Source organism: Panthera uncia (assembly GCF_023721935.1).
Source record: "Panthera uncia isolate 11264 chromosome B3 unlocalized genomic scaffold, Puncia_PCG_1.0 HiC_scaffold_1, whole genome shotgun sequence".
Lineage (NCBI taxonomy): Eukaryota > Metazoa > Chordata > Mammalia > Carnivora > Felidae > Panthera > Panthera uncia.
Window position 1 is genome coordinate 21435551 of NW_026057582.1, and position 17739 is coordinate 21453289.

At 36.1% G+C, this 17739-nt stretch overlaps 1 protein-coding gene across 6 annotated transcripts in view; it reads left to right on the forward strand.

The window, feature by feature from the left end:
* The window catches only part of CEP128 (centrosomal protein 128), a 385312-nt gene that overhangs the window by 158746 nt on the left and 208827 nt on the right, over positions 1-17739 (forward strand). For all 6 annotated transcript variants that reach the window (XR_007453647.1, XM_049612400.1, XM_049612398.1 and 3 more), the window contains one exon: positions 10062-10254. Coding sequence is in view for 5 of the 6 variants with exons in the window: in XM_049612400.1 (XP_049468357.1) it covers positions 10062-10254 (193 nt within the window). In the remaining variant the exon portion in view is untranslated. The remainder of the gene's footprint in view (positions 1-10061; positions 10255-17739) is intronic.

The window sequence follows — 17739 nt, forward strand, 5'->3', positions numbered from 1 at the left end:
TTAGGAATGTGACATTTTTTTCTACACAGATTACTTCCTCAGCTTAAATATCACTGAAGAATAAATAGCAAGCAGATTAGATTTCAGTAAATCTAATTCTCAAATATTTTATTTGATCAGAACTGTAAACTTTTAAGGTTATATAGATAAGAAATAGACTTCCAAAGTATTGGGGGATTTTCCTTTTTTACTCTGTTTGATATCATTCCAAAGAGTCCCACTTTTAATGGTATAATGTGTTCCGGTATTGTTTTTCCTGCCATTTTTGGAATATTATAACTGAAGCAGCTTCAGAGATCATGTAGTCTAACTTCCTTGTTTTATAGATGAGAAGGAGGCCCTGGGAATTGTTTACCTAATGACATAAAGCTAGTTACTGAGAAGGATTTAGAACCTGAGTCTCTGAATTCTGTGCCAGTCTTTCTTGATTGGTAGTATAATTTACCTTTGAATATAAACCTTGCTTTTATGCATATTGTCTTTTTAGTGATACGGATTTTTTTAAAACACCCATTGTGGGGCGCCTGGCTGGCGCAGTCGGTTAAGCGTCCGACTTCAGCCAGGTCACGATCTCGCGGTCCGTGAGTTCGAGCCCCGCGTCAGGCTCTGGGCTGATGGCTCAGAGCCTGGAGCCTGTTTCCGATTCCGTGTCTCCCTCTCTCTCTGCCCTTCCCCCGTTCATGCTCTGTCTCTCTCTGTCCCAAAAAAAAAAAAAAAAAAAAAAAAAAACACCCATTGTATGAGAAGTATCAGACCCAGTATATTTAATTCTTGTTGAAGGATGTGAATAATCATCTAGCATTTTATCCTTCCAGTATAGACATCAAAATGAGATACAAATACTCAGGTATCTTGATTCATTAAAGATACTTTAGATTGTGTGTATGGAACACATTCAGTTTAATTGAAGAAAAGCATTTTGTATTTTTACATATGAACTCTTATTATGGAGTTACTTTTTTTCTTCATGATTTTATTCATAACTATGTAGGAAACCAGAGAGAATATTACTAAAAGAGGTTTTGAGGTTGATTTGGGTTTGAATTTTGCACTTCAGTTTAATTTTTGTTTTGGTTTCCTGGCACATTCTCAGAAATTGCCATCGTCTTCCTTTACCTTTGGCTTTTCTATTAACATTTCCTCTCAAAATTGTTTTTTGAGTTGTGGCAAAGGAAGTATGGTAGTTAAAAGCAGCAAAATTATGGGCCCTGGTATTATTGCTAACTCTATCAGCTATAATCTTTTTATTCGAATTTTCTATTTCCCTTGGTTTTGGCTTTGAGTCATTCCTTAATGACTTTAGTATATTATTACTCTAAATCTCACTAGAGGATTCTTACAGATTAAAAAGATCATTTTGATTGTTTTACTAGATACTTATTCCCACCTAATTGCAAGCTGTCAACTATGAAGGTAAAAGACTGCCTTATTTAGAAATTCTTTCTCTATTATAGTTTATTTAGCAATACTTGCTGATATAGTTAAATAAATGAGCCTATTATGTAATCTTTAAGATGCTCTTGTGAGTGGTTAATAGAATGGTGTTTGCACTGTGATTAATAGCCTTGTCAGGTAATTATTATTTGGAATTGGTAAAGTTATTCCTATGCTGTGTTCCAAGCTGTTTCTCCAAGGCGTTTAATGAAAGACGTTGGGTGTTTCTCTAGCAAACACTGATTCTCATAATTGACTATTTGTTGATTAAATTTCCATAAGTTGATATTTTGTTTGTAGGATTAATAATATATTCTGCATACATATTCAATTCATAACAAGCATCTAACTATAACCTATTTTTAAATTTTGTATGTTGATGGAATAAAGGCTTTGTTGGAATAAACTGAAGCCATAGGTCAGTCTGTTTAGGCCACTATAATAAAATACCACAGACTGGTGACTCAAACAACAGATAATTTATTTTCTTACAGTTCTAGAGCCTAGAAGTCCAAGGTCAAGGTGTCAGGGTTAGTTTCTGGTGAGGCCTCTTCTTGGCTTGTAAATGGCCACCTCTCATGTAGGGGGACGGGCATTATGGGGGGATGGGATGGGAGTATTATTGGAAGAATTGGGGGTTGGAAGACAGAGTGTCTCTTCCTCCTCTTATAGGGATGCCAGTCCTATAGGATGAGGGCCCTACTGTGGTAACCTCATTTAGCCTTTATTACTTCCCTAAAGGCCTTATTTCTAAACAGAGTCACCTGAGGGTTAGGACTTCATATAAACTTGAGGGGGGTATAATTAGTCCATAACACATATCAAACCTGATTAATGCTTTGGTTCAGAAATTGTGGGTTTTTTGTTTTGTTTTGTTTTTTTACCAAAATCAGTACAATTATTGTTATGACAACATATCTTTTTGTTTCTCCATTATCAACCCTTAGCAATGGTACTGAGCACAGGCCAAAGATTAGGATGGAGTAAGTAGGAAATCTTTGAGAACAGGGAAATGAGTCGTTATGTTTTAAATTTGCATTTAAATCACTGGGCAAGAAAAGATTAAACAGGGTGATTCAAACTGGTGATCCCAAAAGGCTCACTTTGTTTGGACCACATTGGTTTTAAAACAGAGAATTGGTAGGGAACATTTAAAAAAACTTTACAATTGCATACTTACAGCATGGAATTTGTTTTTCTTTTGAGGTATCAGAAGATCTGATAACATTAGTGTTTTATTCTTATGTGATAGGAAACTGTTGGATCTGAGAAGAACCATGGGCATAATCCTATTAGAAGGACCATCCTTCCAGCCCTTCTTCCTGGTTGTATTTTTATAATCCAAATCAATAGTGCTCAGGTCCTAAATGTGTTACTTATTTATGTTCATTAAACTTTCTTACTATAATAATACAAAAATTTTTTTTTAATTTTTTTTGTTTGTTTTCAAGATATTTTTCTGTTTTATTAAACACAAGGTGCTTCCTCTTTACAAGAACTTAATGGCATCTAATTTTTCACTTAATTGCATGTGTCCTGTCCTCACTATGTGCAAAACAGTGTACTAGTTTTAGTGTGTGTTTGAGCATACAAACATGAACACACATCCACTCCTGGGATACTTTAAATTGAAGAATATTTTTAAATTCTTGAAAAAAGTCTTAAGGATTTAGTATATCAAATTCATTAACATTCAAGGATAAAGATGTGCACGTGTTTAAGGTGCCAAATAAGTAGCCAAAAGACTTGGTTGAAAATATATCTTTTCCAGAAATTATACATCTAACTTTCCCCTTTTCCCTTGCATAATATGATAATTATTTGGGCTTTTCCATTTATTTATTTTTCTTGAGTAACTGCTAAAGTTTGATGAGGTGAACAAAAGGTATGATCAAAGGTGAACAAAAGGTTCAGATTGTAGTTTCTTTTTTTTTTAAGTTTATTTATTTATTTTGAGAGACAGCATGCATGCATGAGTGGGGGAGGGGCAGAGAGAAGGAGAGAGAATCTCGAGCAGGCTCTGTGCTCAGAGCACACAGCCACATGGGGCTAGAACTCACAAACCATGAGATCATGACCTGAGCCGAAATCAAGAGTTGGCCGCTTACCCGACTGAGCCACCTGGGTGCCCCTATTCAGGTTGTAGTTTTGACATAGAAGCAGGCAGCAATAGTGTAGACTTTCTCTTATTTTGCCTGGTTAATATCAATTAATAAATGACTTAGGTAGTGATGTTTTAGAATAATTTTCCAACTGACTTATATCTAAAACTACTGATTAAATTGTCTAGAATAATTTTTTATTACATAGTGCGTTGAACATATTTTCATTTTCAAGACTTTAGCAGTATAGAAGTATGGAGAATAAATTTGGAATATATGTTCTCCTTTCCCTCTTGATGCCTCTCTCCTGAGTGGGCATAATCATCATCAACAATTTGGCATTCATATTTTCAGTCCTGTATTGGTTTGGTGGGTTGAACTCCAGTTGTTTTTGATAAAGATGTATATTTTAATTGCTAAATATAGCGGCCCTTTCCTTTGGCAGTCTTTGACACTAAGCATATCCATCCAGTTGTAGTATTTTCGTTTTCTTCCTTTGCAAAACTCGGATTTTCTTCCTGCCTTTCCAACTACTTCTCAGCTTTATTTTTTGTTTCTCTTCCGTTCATCTCTTCTAAATTCTTCTCTCTTGTCTCCATAGACACTCCATGGGCTGTTTTGCCTTGATGCTGTTGAAGCTTTACTTTGTATCTCTCATCCATATCTCTCGAGCTTTAGATCTATGTATCCAACCAGTCATTTACACTTCTCTGCGTTAGTCCTAACAAGTTCAGCTTATTCCAATCTGTCGTTAACTTTTTAACCCCTAAATCTTTGCTTCTAGTTTTCCTCTTTCACATTTCTTCAGCTAGAAACACCAGTACTGATTTCTTTCTCTCTTTTCCCCCTAACATTTAAGTCTCAAGTACACACACTTGGGTCCATTCCATGTCATTTTTGCTTGTTTTGAATATTGGTAACATTCTCCTGAGTTCCAGCCTCCAACATGTGCTCCGCTCTCTCCATAGAGTGTGCTTTTGAAAGAATAGTCCAATTCACTTCCTTCTCTCTCTCATATTGTGGTTCAGTGGGGATGGTGGTATATGACTCATCCTGACCTTTGACCCTATATTCTGCCTCCATGCTTTATTTAGAAAAAAGTTGTAGTAGAAAATGTTCCTTTTATTTGGTAGAGAGTTGACTATGTTTCCTGGTTTCCTGTCCTATGGAAGCTTTTTATCTTTTCGTATTTGCGTGGGAATTTCAAAATGGATATTGGGAAATGAAGCAGTCTTAATTAAAGTTTACAATCATATTTGGAAGTCCACAGCTCAATTTATTTTTTAAAAAATTTTTAATGTTTATATACTTTTGAGAGAGAGAGAGACAGAGTATGAGTGGGGGAGGGGCAGAGAGAGAAGGAGATGCAGAATCTGAGGCAGGCTCCAGGCTCTGAGCTGTCAGCACAGAGCCAGAGGCAGGTCTTGAACTCACAGGGTGCAAGATCATGACCTGAGCCAAAGTCGGACGCTTAACTGACTGAGCCACCCATGCACCCCACACAGCTCAGTTTCAGTTGGAGACTCCCAAGGGGTGCCTGGGTGTCTCAGTTGGTTAGGCATCTGACTTCTGCTCGGGTCATGTCTCGCGGTTCGTGGGTTTGAGCCCCGCATCGGGCTCTGTGCTTCAGATTCTGTGTCTCCCTCTCTCTCTGCCCCTCTTCCACTCATGCTCTGTTACTGTCTCTCAAAAAATAAATAAACATTAAAAAATAAAAAGAGAAAAGTAAGTTGGGGACTTCCTGTTTTTATCTAGTGACATTCAGGTAGGACAGAGGCCTATAAATTATATAGCAGATACTAAAGCCAGGTGTCCTCTCCACAAGGAGATTTAATTTTAATTTGTTTTTCTGTCCCTTATTTACCTTCTTCCTTTTGTTAATTGTTAAATAGCTGAATTGTTATATAATTCACATATCATACAATTGACCTATTTAGACTGTATCACTCATTATTTTTAGGTGTATTCACAGAGGTGTGATGCCACAACCACAATGAATTTTGGAATATTTTATCACCCTAAAAAAAATATGGACCCTTTAGCTATCACCTCCTAAATTTGTCCATCCCACTCACCCCTCTTACAGCCTTAGTCAACAAGTAACCTTTCTATCTCTATAGATTTGCCAGTTCTTGACATTTCCTGTAAACGAAATCATACAGTATGTGGTCCTTTATGAATGACTTCTTTCATTTAGCAGAATGTTTTCAAGGCTCATCTATGTCGTAGCATGTGTCAGGACCTCACTTCGTTGCTAAATAATAGTCCCATGTATGGATATACCACATTTTATTCATCCGTTTATCAGTGGATGTTCATTTGGGTTTTTCCATTTCTTGGCTATCATGAATAATGCTGCTATGAACATTCGGTTACGCGTTTTTGCATGACTGTATGTTTTCGTTTCTTCTAAAAATATACTCAGGAGTAGAACTGCTGGGTTATATGGTAACTATGTTTACCCTTTTGAAGAATTGCCAGATGGTTTTCCAAAGTGACTGCACGATTGTACACTCCTACCATCATCATATAAGAACTTTAATTCCTCCACACATACCAACAGTTGTTATCATATGTCTTTTTGATTCTAGCTGTCCTGCTGGGTGTGAAATGGAATCTCACTGTGATTTTGATTTGCATTTCTGTGATGCTTAATGATTCTGAGCATCTTTTCATGTGATTATTGGTCATTTGTGTTATGTTCTTTGAAGAAATGTCTCTTGCTTAATTCATTATGTCTTTTTATTAGTGAGTTCTTTATGTATCATTCTAAATTGTTCTTTCTCAGATATATGGTCTACAATTATTTTCTCCTATTCAATGGGTTGTTGTTTCACATTGTTAATTGTGATCTTTGAAGCACAATGTTTTAATTTTGGTGAAGTCTAACTTAACAGCTTTTTTCTTTGGTTGTCTGTGCTTTTGGTGTAATATCTAGGAAATCAAGGTTGCCAGACCAAGGTTACCAAGACTTACACCTGTGCTTTCTTCTAGGAATCTGCTGTTTTTAGTTCTTACATTTAGGTCTTTGACCCATTTTGAGTTAATTTTTGAAAATTTTACTTAGTTTGAGAGAGAGAGTGGGGGAAGGACAGGGGGAGGGAGAGAGAGGGAATCCCAAGCAGGCTCCATACTGATATCTTGGAGCCTGACACGAGGCTCAAAGCCAGGAACTATGAAATCATGACCTGAGTTAAAATCTAGAGTCGGGTGCTTACCCGACTGAGCTACCCGGGTGCCCCTTGAATTAATTTTTGAAGATGGTATGAAGTATGGGTCCAACTTTATTCTTTTGCATGTGAATATTCAGTTTTCTCAGTACTATTGGTTGAAAAGACTGATCTTGCCTCATCAGATTGTTTTTGGAACCTTTGTTGAAAATCAATTGACAATATATATGTATGGCTTTAATTCCACTGATCTATGTCTGTCCTAATGCCAGTACCACACTGTCTTGATTACTCTGGCTTTCTAGTCAGTTTTAAAATCAGTTAAGTGTGACTCCTCCAACTTTGATCTTTTTTCAACACCTGTTTTTGGCTATTCTGGGTCCCTTGAATATCCATATGAAATTTAAGATCACATTGTCAATCTCTCCAAAGATCTCAGCTGGAATTTTGATAGGCATTGCGTTAAATCTGTAGATCAGTTTGGAGAGTATTTCTCTTAATACCTTAATGATATTAAGTTTTCTCGTGTATGTACATGTAAAATCTTCTCATTTATTTAGGCCTTCTTTAATTTTTTCAACAGTTTTTTGTAGTTTTCAGAGTATAAATTTTGAACTTCTTTTTAAAAGTATGTTTTTCTTTTTAAATGTATGTTACTCTTTTGATGCTATTGTAAACATGATGGTCTTTTTAACTTAGTTTTGGATTGATGATGCAAGTGTATAGAAATACAAGTGAGTTATGTATAATGATATTTTCCTGCATAATTGCCCTGCTATGACCTCCTGATACAATGTTAGATAGAAATGGTTAGAGCAGACATTATTTTCTTGTTTAAGATCTTAGGGATAAAGCATTCTGTCTTTAACCATTAAGTATGATAATAGTTATGGGCTTTTCCTAAAAATGTTTTATCAGGTTGAAAAATCTCCCTTCTGTTCCCTTCTGTTGAGGGTCTTTATTGGGAGTAGGTGTTTAATTTCATCATACACTTTTTCTGAATCTTGATATGATCATGTAGCTTTTGCCCCTCCTTCTCACAAACAGTCTGTGGAAGTGGCAGATTGGATACCAGTATTCTCAGGCTGCTGTGTCTGAGGTGGAGTGGCCACACTATCAATGAGGGGTTGGTCATGGAAGGAATCCCTAGTTTCTCCACTGCACCTGCCAGCAATTTAGCCTACTCAGATCAGAGCTATGACGGTGAAAAATCCTAGCCATCTGACCTTCCAGTGCCATACTTACTATTATGATCTGTTTCTGCTCACATCACTTTTGATTCCAGATGTGTGAGTTTTCCAAATGAGGTAATTCTCCAGTTCTCTGCAGATACCAATGGGGTGTCCCACAATTTAATTCACCTCTGACACAAACTATCCAGAGTTAGTACAGATAGATACCACAGGTTAAGGGCTCGGCCCCACCTGTACCCAATTCAGATGTCCCCAGGTTACCTACACTTCCTTCTGACCTGGCTACAAATTGGGGGTTCTCATGGCTCTCTCTCCAGGTTCAGTAATTTGCTGTCATGGTTCACAGGCCTAAGGGAAATACTTTACTTACCAGTTTATTTATAAAGGATACAAATAAGCAGCCAGATGAAGAGGTTATATAGGGCAAGGTCTATATAGGGCAAGGTCTCCAAGAGTCCCCATGGAGTTTGGGGATGTCTCATGCTCCTGGCATGTGGCTATGTTCACCAGTCTGGAAGCTAATCCAATCTCATTGTTCAAGAGTTTTTAGGGGTGCCTGGGGGGCTCAGTAGGTTCAACTACCTAAACCACCTCATTAGCACCAGCTTGGGTGTAATCTAAGAGCTTGTTATGAATAACAAAGGACATTCTTCTCACTCTGGAAGTTCCTGGGCTTTTAGGAGCTCTGTGCCAAGAATATAGGACAAAGACCAAACATCTTTCTTATTATGCCACAATACCATATAACTTGACTGTGAACTGGGGGAAGAGGGACCCCTGTCTTGGCAATACCCTCCCGGAACGTGGAGTGGGGCTTTTGTCATGCAGGGTGCAGTCCTTCCCCTGCCCACATCTAGCTTCCACCTCGCATTTTCATTAAAGAGCAGCTTGGCAGAACTCCTCGTGCCATCATTCTGGAAGGCAAACTTCCATGAAGTACCCCCTTTGTTTCTGATGAGCGTTTGTGATAAATGTGATCTAGCTTTTGCCTTTACAAGCTCCATTTCCCTTCACGTAACACATTCACATACTATACCTTGGTCATCTTACAATATTATCATATAATTTTTCCATAATTTGATGAGTGATAATATTTCTTCTGTGTCATAGAGATACCATCTGCTCGACAGACCTACTGACCAGAGAAACTGGGCATCTTTTTCTGTTCTGGGGGGTGTTTGAAAGCTGATACATGTGGGGATCCCCCAGTCTAGCGGCTGTATCCCAGTCTCACTTTATCATAAGCTATCCTACTGCCGCTACTTTTAATATACTGTGGCATATCCTGAGAACTTCCTAGATTTCTGGAGGCCTAGAACTTTCTTGCTTACTGATGAATGCTGTTCAGGAAAATTCTCCCTTAGCTTAACCTAACTTTCCTGTTTAGTCCACTCTTCCTTTAATTTGCTTTTTACTGAAGTAAAGACTTTTATTTAGAATCAAATAGAACTTGAAGGATAGGCTCACTTGGGAAGGTCCTGAGACATGACTGAAATCCTGTCCTAGTGAAGGTGAAAGAAAAATTTATTTATTTACTTATTTTTTACTCATCCCTGATTTAAATATCTAACTAATAAAGATGGTGTGGTTAGAGTCTGAGAAAACGAGAGTTGCTTCAACTAAATTCCCTAGTCTTTTAAATGTGGGAAAATACTAACTTTATCTCCCTCATGTGATATAGAATATCTTTTCCCGATTAGCTGGACCCTTGGGAATATGCATTTTTAAAACCAAAACTATGAATTTTATCTTTCTTTTTTTTAAAATCTTTGAATTAAACTCCATTTTGTAACAAGTCTCTAGTTCTATTGTGTGGTATGTTTGACTTTAAAATGCTTTAAAGTGTACCAGATTGCCTTATATACCACATCAGGGATCTAATTGGAGTATGACTGGGAATCCAGCAGGCCAGACTTCTTTGTAGTATTACCTTTACAAACCTGATAGAGGATATCAGATATTTTATAAAAATCCAAGAAAATTTGGCTTAATTTCGACACCATCTTTGAAGTCATTATGGAAATTAAAACATTATAGATTTTTTTAAATTTTGCTTATGTTTGCTATGGTCTGTTCAGTTATCATGACTTTTCCTTCATGTTTTGAAATGCTACTGTTTTCTAGATTTTTTGAAAAATTAGATACATGTGTCATTTTTTTAGACTAAACTTAAGTGGCTCTGTGAGGAACTGAAGGAGAGAGAAAACAGAGAGAGGAGTCTGCGGCACGAGCTGATGCTGTGCAGACAACAGCTGAGGAGTATGACCGAAAACAAGGAATCTGAGCTCCAGTGTCTCTTCGAACAGATAGAAAGACAAGAGCAGCTTCTGGAAGAAATACAACAAGAGAAGAGAGGTGTGTTAGCTGTTTTTACTCTTATTTTTCTTTGTTTACATTCGTGGAATCCTAGGATTGAGGGAAAAAACAAAACAAAACCATTTCCGTTGTCTCTGCTTGGAATATTTCCAAATCTCTCTCCTTTCCTCGTCTCTGGTCTCCCTGTCTTTCTTCATTTCTGGATCCAGAAGAGGAAACTGTTTGCCCTGAGAGTTTTTCCTTCAGCTAGTACATCTCTCCTATGTACATAGCCCTGTGTCCGTGGCCATTTGGAAGTTTGCATTTGGTAAGATGTGTGTTCTTCCCTGATAAAATGCTGAAGTTTATATTTTACTTCAGTAAAATATTCATAAATTTATTCAATAAATGTTTACTCTGTGCCAATTTTGTCTTGACACTATTATAGGTGCTGAGGATACATCAGTGAATAAAGGGGAAAAAAAAGTCCTCTTGTTTAGTTTACATTGTATTGAGTGGAGTGACAGAAAATAAATGAAATAAATAGGTAAATTGTTTAATATATTAGAAGGTTATAAGCACCATGGCAAAAACAGTAGAGTAAGGGAAGGAGAGTTTGAGGCAATACTTTAAAAGTTAGACAGGAACTTTGGAAAACTGCTTTTCTGTTTGGTTCTAGAAGGGATGCATCGTGACAGGAAGAAGAAAAATAGCACTATGTATCAGAATCCTGTGGGTATCTTGTGTCAGGCTTAGGTCTTTCTTTATTGGTGAACTTCATTAATTTAAGAAAGAAACTTAATGTAGTGCCCTACTAAGAAAAACAGAACTTTAACATATGATAATCCTCTAAAATTTGTTTTGGTTTTTCATTTTAGTTATTAAGATGATGATGATTCTTCCTCCTCCCCCCCTTCCTCCTCTTCTCCTTCTCCTCCTCCTCTTTCTTCTTCTTCTTCTTCTTCTCCTTCCTCCCCCTCCCCCTCCCCCTCCCCCTCCTCCTCCTCCTCCTCCTTCTCCTTCTCCTTCTCCTTCTCCTTCTTCTTTTTGTTTTATTTATTTATTTTTGGGGGAGAGAGAGAGCTGGGGCCAGAGACAGAGAGAGGGGGAGGGATCAAGAATCCCAGGAAGGCTCCACGTTGTCAGCAGGGAGCCTGACGTGGGGCTCAAACTCACACACTGTAAGATCATGACCTGAGCCAAAATCAACAATCCGACACTTAACTGACTGAGCCACCCAGGTGTTGCCCCAGTTGTCAGGATTATTCTTTCTACATGTTCCAGTTAAAAATTATTTATTGCTATCCTGCGGTGATTCTCAATTTTTTTTTGCTATCAGGACCACATTATATTCTTAAAAAGGCAAATAATATCTTCATATTATTAATAAGGGGTCTTAGATAGTTCCCAAACCATCTTTTGTGAACTACCGCTCTAGTGCACTTGAAAGATGCAAACTGTGCTAGTAGTGAAAGTCAGAGGATGCCTATACACACACGCGCGTGCGCACACACACATACAGACAGTACAACAGAATCTTTTCTTTTTTTTCAAAAAAAAGTTTTTTAATGTTTATTTATTTTTGAGACAGAAAGAGACAGAGCATGAGTTGGGGAGGGGCGGAGAGAGGGAGACACAGAATCTGAAGTAGGCTCCAGGCTCTGAGCTGTCAGCGCAGAGCCTGATGCGGGGCTCGAACTCACAGACCTTGAGATCATGACCTGAGCCGAAGTCAGACACTCAACCAACTGAGCCACCGAGGTGCCCCACAACCGAATCTAATTATGGAATTTATAGCTAAAACACTGTATGATCTCTGAACATGTTATAGATTATTCACTGACACTAGATTGCAACCTAAGGTTTACTTTTAGTAAACATTGTCAATATTGTCACCCAGTAAATCATTTCTTTTGTATAAGGATTAATGCAATTGTATATTATAAATAACTGTAACTGTTAGCAGGATGAATCAAAGGAGAAAGAACCAAATATTTGTGCGCTTAAATAATTATTTTCAAATGCCCAGCTTTTTCATAAAAGCTTCAGAAGATAAGTTGTAAAGTTTATAATCTCTCAAGGTGATTCTTTTATTTCTACTTTTCAAATTTAATAAAAATGTATTGATTGTTTTATATCTATATAGCACTTGAATTCTTTTATGCATTTTAAAATTAGCTTGTCAGTTTTTTAAAGAGAATCTACTAGTATTTTAATGGGACTGTGTTGAATGTACACATTTAAGAATGGACATCTTGATATTGAATCTTCCAGTCCGTGAACATTGTGTATATTATACATTTATTTAGGTTTTTAACTTTTCTCATGGATAGTTCGTACTTTTCAACTAACAGGTCTTGAACATCTTTTTTAGATTTATTCCTACTTTGTCTCTTATTTATGATGTTATATTAAATGCCATTTTATTTATTTATTTATTTTTATTTTTTAAATGTTTATTTATTTTTGAGAGAGACAGAGAGACAGAGCCTGACAGGGGAGGGGCAGAGAGACAGGGAGACACAGAATCAGAAGCAGGCTCCAGGCTCCAAGCTGTCAGCACAGAGCCCGATGTGGGGCTTCAACTCATGAACAGTGAGATCATGACCTGAGCTGAAGTCGGACGCTCAACCGACTGAGCCAACCAGGCACCCGTTAAATATCATTTTAAACGTTGAATTTCCAACATTCTTTTCTAATAGAAATACAATTGATATTTTTTGTATGTATTAACCTTGTATTCTGCAACCGTGTTAAGCTCATTTGCTAGTTGTAGTAGCTTTTTGTTAGCTGTTTGTTGTTATTGTTGTTTTTGATTTCTTAGCACTTAGGGTTTTCTTTGTACATGATCGTGTCATCTGCAAATAAGGACAGTTTTGGTTCTCCTGCTTGTTTTTTTTTTTTTTTTTCCTTAATCAACTGGATGGAACTTCCAGTGCATATTAAACTAACCTTATATTTTTGGGATCAACTCTATCAAAATGTATTTTTCCTTTTACATATAGCTGGATTTGATTTATTAATAGTAAGATTTTTTGCGTCTATGTTTATGAAGAATATTCTGTAGCTTCTTCTAATGTCTTTATCTGATTTGAATATTAGTATAACAGTGACCTTTTAAAATGAGTTGTGTTTTGCCTTTATGTTTTGGAAACATTTGTATGAAGTGTGTATTATTTCTTTTTAAATGTATGATAGAATTGATTAAAGAAGCCTTTTAGGCCTGTAGTTTTTGTCTGGGAGAGGTTTTAAATTTCAAACTCAAAGTCTTTTTTTTTTTTAAGTTTAATTTTTATTTTGAGTGAGAGTGAAAGAGAGAGAGAAAGTGAGCAGGGGAATGGGTAGAGAGAGAGAGATAGAGAGAATCCCAAGCAGGCTCCATGCTCAGTGTGGAGCCTGATGGGGCTTGATCTCACAACCACAAGATCACGACCTGAGCTCATATCAAGAGTCAGACGCTCAATTGACTGAGCCACCCAGGTGCCCCCAAATTCAAATTTTTTAATAGCTATATGACTATTCAGAATTTCTCCTTCTTGAGTTAGTTTTGTTAATGTGTGCCTTTCAAAGTATTGTTCATTTCATCTAAGTTGTCAAATTTATTGGTTTAAAATTTTTCATGATATCTCCTTTTTCTTTTAATTTCTGTAAGGTCTGTACTGGTGCTTCCTCTTATATTCCTGATATTGGTAATTTTCTCTCATTTTCTCTCTTTTGTTCTTTATGAGACTTGCTGAGGGTGTTATTAATTTTATTAATATTTTCAAAGAAACAACCTTTGAATTACTTTTTTATTTGTCTTTTTAATGTTTTATTGATCCCAAATTTTATTGTTTTCTTTCTTTTACTTTTTGTATCATTTGCTTTTTTTCTGGATTCTTGAGCCTTATTTTAATACCTTTATTTCTTAATATCGTCATTAAAGTTATAAATTGTTATCTTAGCAACACTTTAAATGTATTCCACAAATTTTGCAATATCATGTTTTCATTATCATTTAGTTTGAATTAGAAAATATTTCCCTTATGATTTCTTCTTTGACCTATGGGATTTTTTTTTAGAAGTGCACTACTTCTAGTTATGTGGAGAGTTTTCTACATACTCTATTATCAATTTCTAACTTGGTACCCTTGTGGGTATAGAATATACTTTCCATGATTCTCATCCTTTGAAACTTACAAGGACTTATTTTATGGCCCCAAATGTGGCCTGTCTTAGTGAATTTTCTATGTGCAGTTTAAAACAAGTAATGTTCTGCATTTGTTATGAAACGTTTTGTAAATATCAGTTATGCCAAGTTGTTTCGTAACGTTCTCTGTCCCTGGTGATTTCTGTATCCCTACTGATTTTGTATACTTCTACCAATAACTTATAGAAGATTGTCAAAATATCCAGGTATTACTTTGAATGTGTGAATGTATGTCACTCTTTTTGCTTCATATATTTTTTGAGACTGCTATTAGATCCTATTTAGTATTGATTGTGTGAATGTTTCTAATAATGAACCTATTGTAATAGTCTCAATAAAAGCAAAAGAATAAGTGCGTTAGTAATGGCAGCAATGCAAAAGGTGTTTTGGAGGAATTAGTACAGGATTGGGCAGTGTAGGTGATAGAAGACATACAGGAGATTCTAAGGTCTCAGTAGTTTTGCCATTGGGAGAAGTAAGAAAGTTAGGAAGTAGGGGATGATTTGGTGGCAGAGAAAGAGGGATTATATTCTTTACCTATTCCTTAAAGTCATAAATGAAAAAAGGTTTTGCGAAGAACCAAACTTTTGTTAACAGAGAAATAATATGGTAATCTCCTGCCTTATATGTATAAGATGTATTAGGTGCTGTCTGGTGATTTAGAAATAGTGCAGACCTAATATGACTAATGAAGACCAAGCAAAGGCTGTTATAGTTGGAGATGTATAAACATATTCATTAGGAGGTAGGGTGAAATAAATATGTTACTAGATATATAAGCAACATGTTCTGGTGAAAATGGAAGTATTGATTACTTGGGTAGACGCCCATATGGGGAAGTTTTTTGTAGGACATGGCCTTTGATTTAGATCTTGAAGAATATAGCAGGATTCCTGTAAGAGAGGAGGAACAAAGATTCTACGCAGGATTTATCTGCCTAGTGATCTCTTACTGCATACTTCAGCATTTGTTTACAATGGTATATACATAGGAGATGTGAAGGGCAGCAAGACCCATGATTAAATTTAGATATTTTGGAAATATCAAAATGAATTGTTGTAGAAATTTATGTTTGATTTCCTTCACCATCTTAGAAAGTTACCTGTCACATAGAACAGATATGGTTAACCTATTTATAAGTGAAACATGACAGAGAAACTTCCCGTTCATTGGAATTGCCATTCTTTGCACTAATATTTTTAGTTTGATTTAATGTCACATTACCTGACACATGCCATGTTAACTAAAGCCAGCGTGCAAGGAATTTATCAGTGAGTGTTGCCAGATTTGTAGATCCGAATTGTCTGTATTCCCTGGGCTATTCTAGGCCTGTAGGTTTTTGGCTGGAGTGTTCAAAAAGGAGAGGAACTCTACTGAGAAGTTAATGTCATGGCCCTCTTAGAAGTTAGTAATTATTGACTTAGAAATTCTTCATTATTATGAATGGTAACAAAGACCAGAGTAAAGAGATGTAAACTGCAGCTGGGAGTCATTAATTATGATATTTTAACTTGTGTAAGTAGTCATTTTAAATATTTTCTTAATAACCTACTGCTCTCTACCTTCTTAATATTCTCACAAGCTCCTGCTCCTGTATGTGCCAGTATTTCTCTATAAAAATACTTTGAAACTATGAAGTTTACTAAAAACTAACATTTACATGGAAGTTGAAAAGATTCCTTTTTTCAAAGCTCTTCAGAAGGAGGGGCATTTGTGTGGGATGATTTCATTTCATTCTTGCTATATGAAATGCTAATGGTGATGAACAAATATAGCAAGACAATTGTCTTAACATATTTTCCCTAAACTGAAATTACGAGGCTTTAAACAAGGGACCTGCCTTACTTCCCAGGCAGTCTATGGTTGTGGCTGTGACTATTTATCATGCATAATATTTCTTCTTAGAGTAATTAGAAATTGACAAGCCTCTGAAATTTTTTTCCCTTAAAGATGAAATTTTATCTTCTTATCCAGTTTCTATTTTTGGGTACATGTTATACTCATTTGGCTTTGTTGGATTAGGTTGGGTCTTCACCAAACCCTACTACCCTACTATTATGATAGATACAGTGCCTAGAAAGATAGTAATTCTCCACAGCATGCACTGTGGTTTCAGCCTCCCTTAATCTATCTCTTCCTGTCATATATCACTTTTTGGGAATGTGCATGCAAGGATGAAATAAGCCATTGTCAGGGCCTCTTTGTTAGGGAGTTACCTTTTCTGAATAAAAAGGAAAATACTAATAGGATGTGGAAAAAGGGAAATAGTCCCCAGTCACTTCAAGAAGTAATATTTTTTGCAATAGAAGACTACTTGCTCAGATTGTTTGTTTGTTTTTAGGGTAGCATCTGTGCCTTAGCCAAGAAGTAGGTAATGGAGAAAAGACGCCTCAAAAAACAAAAGACAACACACACACACACACACACACACACACACACACACACACAAATGAACGAAGCAAAACAAAACTCACAATGTACTGTATGTAACGAAAATAAACTCTGCATAACCAAAAGACAAATCAGTAAATATTCGGCAGAAGTTAACTAATTTAATCCGAGTGGTTTACATTTTGTTTATGACACTCTGGGATTAGGTAACAATATTTGTCTTTCCTAATATTTCAGTTATATGTTAAATTTTACAGTAGAAGTATTTAAACCATTTATGTTTTTATTCATTTTGTGACAAAATTTTCTAAGAGCTTCCTGATTCACTTAGGGATGCTATAACATTGTTAGTAGTAATTCTAGCCCCATTTTGTACTATGATTTGAGTTAGCTCTCTAGTATAATATCTGAAAAAAAAATTTTTTAATAGCTGAATACCAATAAACAGTATTAAAAGTATCCATCTAAAATAGTCTCAAACATTATTAAGATGAATATAACTTTTAGATTATTATTTTCTATTTGCTACTGATGATAGACAAGCTTAAGCATGGTTATAAATGTTGAGTAGAAGGGTCCAGGAATGGAAGAGGTTGAACACGTAAAAGAAAGGTTAATTGTATAGCAGAATCCCAAAAAGTATGAGGGTGGATGGTATCAAAGGTCACAGTGGAAAAATGAGTCTTGGAAAGAACAAGGAAGAGAGTTTAGACTTTCCTTCCTTCCTTTTTTAGTTCTTGAATACACTACTATTTTTTTGGCATTTTCACTTTATCACAATAATTTATGCAGTGATTTCCTGATATTTTTATTGTTCCTCAACATCTGCGATTGGATTTTATTGATCTTTGCCTATTGTATGGTCAGTACCTGCTTGGAGAAATAGGTAGAAGGACTGAGAGGTGGCTACTGGATTTGCCAATTAAGTCTGAGACACCTGTTTTAGTAGAAGCTTTGTGAATTTT